We start from the raw sequence: 6,816 nt of genomic DNA, 5'->3' as shown, positions 1-6,816 counted from the left end.
ACTTTATCTTGTTCTTAAAAACATTATCTTAACATTTTAACAACTTTACTTTCAATAAATATTTTTTAAAAGTGTTGAAGCTAGTTTGTGAGTAGTACATAATTAACCTGTGGCGGCCGAGGCGTTCAGTGACTGTACAGACTTTTGCAGCATCATACATAAATCATCAACTTAAAACCAGATTATTCGAGGTGATCGTCCTGGGTGGTGTAGTCAAAAAAACAAACAAAAAAAATCCATAGCTAATCGTATTAAATTCTTTGCTGGAGCCGCTCCTCGGCGCGCGGCCCCCGTCGCGTCACCCGCAGCTGCAGCTGAAGGCTCTAGAAACGTCTCGCTGCTGCGTCAGTCCTGCGATTCTCAACCGGGGATACGACGAAGCAGATCCGGAGCAGAGTCCACGGGCTAGTACACAGCCGTGTTTTATCGATTGTGTGAGAGGGAGAGAAAGAGAGAGAGAGAGAGAGTGTGTGTTTGTGTGGGCAGTTTTTCCTTCTTTTTTGCAGCGGCCACCAGTCTTCTAACCGACCTGTTTGATCCGCGGTAAAGAAACCCTCTTCACGCCAGACATGTAAGTTGTGGAGAGTTTACGGGGGAAAGTGCCGGAGCGCAGCCCGCGGAGCTAGCCGGCTAACGTTAGCCGCCTGACAACACGCTTTTCTGCAAAGGCGGGAGGGGTGGCTGGCCTAGCCCCAATTAACCCCGAGCTAACACGAACCGACCACCTTATAAACCCAGAAAAGGGAACACTGTGCGCCGTTACTACTCTCCCATCGGGCTACGTCGGCCTGTTTTAGCGGCGAAGTGTGCTACATTTAGCCTCGGCGTGGGTCAGGTGCACCGCATGGCTCGACTGAAGGTCTCGGGGCTGTTAGCAAGGCTAGCACAGGCTTCTTTCACACATGCTTGCTACTAGCTTCAGATTAGCATGGGATTTGTTGTAAAACTCAGGATTTTAGTCATCAATAAAATCGGGCAACCCGAACGGCAAAGCGAGACCTGTTAATCTCGCTGCTTGGTTGTGAAGTCATGGCGGAGGGAAGCAACAGTTTTAGCATTTTGTCTTTATTAAAGTTAACGCTATTCTCACGTACACGGTACTGATGGTTTGTAAGAGGATTTGTCCAATAAGACCTTCACTTCACTGCTAGAAATTTCTATTAACTCCCTTTCAGCATATCTGAATGGATTTCAAACAGATAACCTACATTAACCGATCTGACTTCAATCAATGACAAATTAGATTAAAGCAGCAAGTTAACTTCCTGTCAAACAACTGAAAATGTATATTCTTTCGATAAATGCAGTTAATACGTAAGGCATACTTCCCTATTAAATAACATGATTCTCTCAATCAGGGCCCGAAAGCTCAACTTTTACAGTTGTGAGACCGAGTGGTTAATTTTGGTATTAATCATGTGTAGAAACGCCAGATCTGTAGTCAAGCCAAATGTCTGCCCCAAGTACACACAGATCTTTCACTTTTAATACCCGCGATACTGGAGCCCTCTGTGCAATTTGAAGCTGCATGGCAACCTGATACAAAGGCTTTCTGGTGTCAAGCTGTTGTACCTGAAGGCCCGCCTACTCATTACCAACACTTTTATTACATGCTTATACAGGTTGTGTCTCTAAATATATCTTATTAACAGGACTGATGCCTATAATTTGAGTGGTTTCAGTGAATTTTAACTCCCCCTTTGTTTCTTCTACAGGCATCCAGCAACTGCCAAGTGGTACGACAGGAGGGACTTTGTTTTTATAGAGTTCTGTGTAGCAGACAGCAAAGATGTAAAAATCAATTTTGATAAAGCAAAGTGTGGCTTCAGGTATGAACGTGTTTTTATTCAGAGATTTCCTTTTGCATGTTAATGGTTTCACTTGTTTCCGCTTCAGTTTAAGGGATCAAATTGTACTTAATGTTTTGTGTCCCAACACAGCTGTCTTGGAGGAACTGACAACACCAAGCACGAGAATGAAATAGACCTTTTTGACGCTATCGATGAAAATGTAAGCCACGTTCATCGCATGATAATTGATTTGGGTTTAAATGCTTTACTTGCTGCAATAGATGTTATGGTATGAAGCAAAACTATGAATTAACCATCTATTGCTTCCTCTTTCAACGTAGGAGTCCAAACATAAACGTACAGACCGCTCAGTGTTGTGCTATCTACGAAAGGCACAACCAGGGAAGGCATGGCCAAGGCTAACAAAAGAGAAGGCCAAGGTGAGTCACACAAAAATATAACCGTCCATCTGCTATACTGTCTTTATCCACGTTAGTTGCAGGGAGCCCAGTTAGCATTGGCCTGAAGGCAGGAGACATCTCAGGCCAGTTCGTAAGGCTTACACTGAGCGACAGACCCACACAAAGCTACAGAGAATTAAAATCACCATTCGTCATAAATGTCTTAAAGTTGTGAGTGGAAGCTGTGGAAAGGATGAAAGTCTCTATGCAGAGAGAACATACAAACTCTACAAATACCTTTATCCATGCTTTGCTCTGATTGGATGAAGTGGTTGCTTTGTGTCTCCACAGCTGAGTTGGCTCAGTGTTGACTTCAACAACTGGAAAGACTGGGAGGACGATTCGGATGAGGAAATGGGCCAATTCGATCAATTCTCAGATGTAAGTGGAATCAGTCGCTGAAAATTAGGTTTTGAAGCCAATAGTTAAACATGAACATCTTTTCTAAAGAAGTATTGTCAAGCTGACCCATACAAGTGGAAAAAACATTTCTCATAAAGGTAAGCTTAAGGACAGTGCAGGAATATTATTTAGCTGAACAAGGCTGTTCAAATAATAAATTATTCAAATGAAATGAGTTGATTTCTTGTCTGTAGTTGTACTTTCTAAGTAAAGTAACAATATAGCTGCAAATTTCCTTTGTGATATGAGATCTTAGCCTTTTGAGTCAGAGGATTTTGGGAGAAAACAGGACAGCCCCGGCTGACCGGGAGTCATAATGTCCCTGGTTCATGTCCTTTAATTTCCTGTCTTGGCTCTCGTGTTACCAAATTTATTTGGGGGGGCTTTTGTAGAATGTATATTTTCGATGTTGACCTCCATGTACATACTTTCCCACAATTTAATCTTTCAAAGCATATGAATCTAAAAAGCTGCTCCACTTGTTAATGTTTTTTATGAACTGGTTTAACCAGAGTACTTGAATTGACCTTACAAAAGTAAGCAGCTCTACTTTTTATTCAGTGTTTTTTCATTTTTCAGTGTTTTATCTATAATCAAGATATCATCACAAGGAACCTTTAGTGGTTTTGGAATTTTCAATATGATTACTATTTAGTCTCGTCTCCTTTTTCTCTTAACAGAATGTTTTGTTTCCTTGAAGCACATCGGTATCAGTGACTTTTTCTCAGTGACTCTGGCCTGCCTTTTTTTTTTTTTTTTTTTTTTTTTAAGGACTCAAACAACTTTATTCTTCCTAGTTCAGTCCACACACTCAAACACAGGATGGTCAATGTCAAACTGATCAGCCAGTGGAGATGATGAACAACAATGAATATGATTTTTATTTTTTTTTAAACAGACATGAGCCAATTGATAACTAAAAGAACTTCACAAAAGTCAGTTTTAATTATTTTTTTAACTGGTATGTTTATGCTTTTCGGTGGGGATCATCTTAAAAAGATAAAATGGTCGACTGTTTTGTAACTTTCATAGTGCAATGTTTAGGTTGTTTTTGTTGGGTTTTTTAATCTATGAAAATGTGGCCTGAAATGCACATATGGCATGAGAATATTCTGAAGATACAAATTATAAAGATGGCTGCGCAGTGTATTTTCATTTTCAGTATTCATGGGGCACATAAATGTGGTATATAATATAAAAACGTTAGTCTAGACCAGGGGCGCCCACACTTTCAGAGCAGGACGAATCAATCTACCTCCAGTTTTATAATCTACATTTTTGAGGGGGGAAATGAGCCTGGGCAGTACTGACTTCTGTTTATTCACATAACATCACACCCACAAATCAGGTAGGATTAAAGACAATGCAAAAGCTAGATTTAGAGTATTAAGCAGTTCTCCAACGTCTTTTCTTTTAGCCTCTTGCATACATGAACATTCACACGAACAACACATGATGGCAACTACCAGCACTAACAGGCATTTTTAAATTGTGCTTATCCACCGATACTGGTGGAAGGCGGTCAACAGTTGCCATGGAAACTGTTTAACAGTAGATGAGAAAAGCCAGCGCCGTCACGCCTTGCCTTTTTTTTTTCTCTCTCTTGTTTACATGTGACATCACCCACTCCATCACACAGATGGAGCCCCAAATATCCATGACACAAGAAATTATTTAATAAACTAATCAACACTTTTAATGCTTTTGGCCACGACTGTGTAGTGACATTATGTGTAAGAGGAGGAGAGATACACAGACGATACACATTTTTGAAATTGCTCCATGAACTCCCCACTCTATCTTTTGTGATTTAGCAGTCGATCAACAGTGATGCATTTTTGCACCCCAGTTCTGCAATTTTGCCGCCGTGGGAAAAGTGAATGATGGACTTTTCCCACATGTGTTTGACATTACAGATGATGAACAACATGGGAGGTGACGACGACCTTCCTGATCTAGATGGAGCAGAAGACGTAAGAATCCTCTCTTCCGCTCAGCTCTTAGCACCGTTGCTATCTTATAAGCGTTTGGCTTGTTTTTAGTTTAGAAATAATATTTTTCCAGCTCTGTCTGTCTGTCTGTCTGTCTGTCTGTCTGTCTGTCTGTCTGTCTGTCTGTCTGTCTGTCTGTCTGTCTGTCTGTCTGTCTGTCTGTCTGTCTGTCTCTCTGTCTCTCTGTCTCTCTGTCTCTCTGTCTCTCTGTCTCTCTGTCTCTCTGTCTCTCTGTCTCTCTCTCTCTCTCTCTCTCTCTCTCTCTCTCTCTCTCTCTCTCTCCATTCACAAAATGATGGAGGCCACGATTAATACAGAAAACAATGACGCCTCGATCATCTTAAGGCACCATCAAAAATTAAATACAACTCGTCTTTTTGGAACTTGTGATATATGATTGACAAAAGTCAATTGGCACAAGTTTCCACGGCTCTATCTTATCAATCGCAGTGAAATCAGATAATCTTGTGCGTGACACGTCTCAGCTGTATTGTCTCTTCTGTGTATTTTTAGGATGACTCTGCAGATAGCGACGACGAAAGTAAGTCTTTGGGATCTTTTATTAACCAAGAATTGCGGCTTTAATCCCTCATTCTGACTCCTGAATGTTCTCTTTGTTTGACTTGCAGAAATGCCCGATTTGGAGTAGAAGACAGAGACTCTGGAGGTGAAATGGAAGAACAGAGGGCAAGGGGAAACTTAACAAATGTATATCTTGAAATTGAAGGCAGTGACAAACAACTGTACATATGAGTCAGTAGCCATATTTAAATCCATAGCCTCAGCTCCAAACTCTTGACCAATCAGTCCACTGAATGCATGGTATTGTACAGAGCAGCTATCTCCACTTCCATTTGCTGTACTGCACCTTTTGGGTTATTGTTTTACTGTTAAATATTACAACTAAGCACACCTTATTTGTCGGAAAAACTGTATAGTTGTCCTCATCTGAGCAATACGTGTCAAGAGATTTACAATTTGTTTGAAAATTAAAGTGTGGTTTAAAATAATTGACTAGGCCCAGCCGTTCCCAATGTCGTGGTTTTAAGTTAGTCGAAAAGTGTAGCTTGATTGAAGATGATGATTAGATGCATTTACTGATTGGGTTCCTCTAAAGCCTTCCATGTGCTGTGAATTAGATATCCGGGAAGCCAGTCTTTGTTTCCATAGCTTAACCTTCCAGCGTACATGTTTCCCTTTACTCTTTCTTTAATGTTTCTCGAGAATTGAAGCGAATTAGAACTCATCGCAGAACTATAGTCATCCTCCCAGTGATCACCTGCTGTACTTTGTCAATCCGAACCAGTTCCACATGTTTGGCCTCTGAACAGTTCTCTCTTCATATCCACCCAACATTCACACTCAAGTGATGTACTGCAAAGTGAAACGTCTCACAGCTGATGTAAAGAGGCTCGAAGCTCGGCGGCGCCTCGGCTTCGTGTGGTTTGTTGTTCTCCAGGTTCTTTACATTTGTCCATCTAGAATAGGCCGTCCCTCGATGGCGGGGTGAGCGTTTAAAATAAGTGGCGACGTGTAATGACCAAATTATATTTGCACTGTCAATAAAAGTGTACGGGGAGACAATTAATGTTGACTTACAGTGGAAATTCTTTTTTTTATTGTCTACATCTTTCTAATAAACTGTTTAAGAATCAGTCCAGGGTGTTTTTATTAATATATGGCATGCAACCTTGTTTAGTTTTCTCACATATCAATGTTGGCATTAACACTCCTTGGGAATGTCTAATCTGATTTAGAATAATGTAAACAAACTTATGTGGAACTATAGTGCTTCTTTTTAACTTCTCCTGTATATTTAACATTTATTTCTTTCATGTCAAAACCATAGTATGAAACAAAATATGAATCATACAAAAAATATACATTGAATTTATGTACATGTACATATGTATAAAGTCTTATTTAAGTCTTATGAATATGCATATACACAAAATGAATAAATCTCAATGTATTCACATCTATATACAAACTGTACAGACAGAAATACACAACACAAAGATCAAGTTTAATGTATGAAAAGTAGGATGAATAAAGTCATGCTCCATTCAATCACATTTTCAAATCATCCTGCGCCCTGAGCCATGTAAAAATTATGTACATATATTGTAATGACAGACTTGTAACGTCTACATATAAAGTAGGAATTGTATG

The 6,816-nt window shown here is 40.0% G+C and overlaps 1 protein-coding gene across 1 annotated transcript; it reads left to right on the top strand.

The window, feature by feature from the left end:
• The first annotated feature begins 223 nt into the window (after nucleotides 1–223).
• Nucleotides 224–6,299, top strand: ptges3b (prostaglandin E synthase 3b (cytosolic)). The gene is made up of 8 exons (XM_080470592.1): nucleotides 224–571; nucleotides 1,716–1,829; nucleotides 1,941–2,010; nucleotides 2,132–2,230; nucleotides 2,543–2,632; nucleotides 4,570–4,626; nucleotides 5,158–5,185; nucleotides 5,274–6,299. Coding segments are annotated over exons 1-8 (480 nt in total). The 5' UTR covers nucleotides 224–569; the 3' UTR covers nucleotides 5,294–6,299.
• Nucleotides 6,300–6,816: the final 517 nt, after the last annotated feature.

The sequence above is a fragment of the Lipophrys pholis genome, assembly GCF_963383615.2.
Source record: "Lipophrys pholis genome assembly, chromosome: 8".
Taxonomy (NCBI): domain Eukaryota; kingdom Metazoa; phylum Chordata; class Actinopteri; order Blenniiformes; family Blenniidae; genus Lipophrys; species Lipophrys pholis.
The sequence above is the reverse complement of the archived record's forward strand: the minus strand, read 5'-3'. Positions and strand labels throughout refer to the sequence as shown.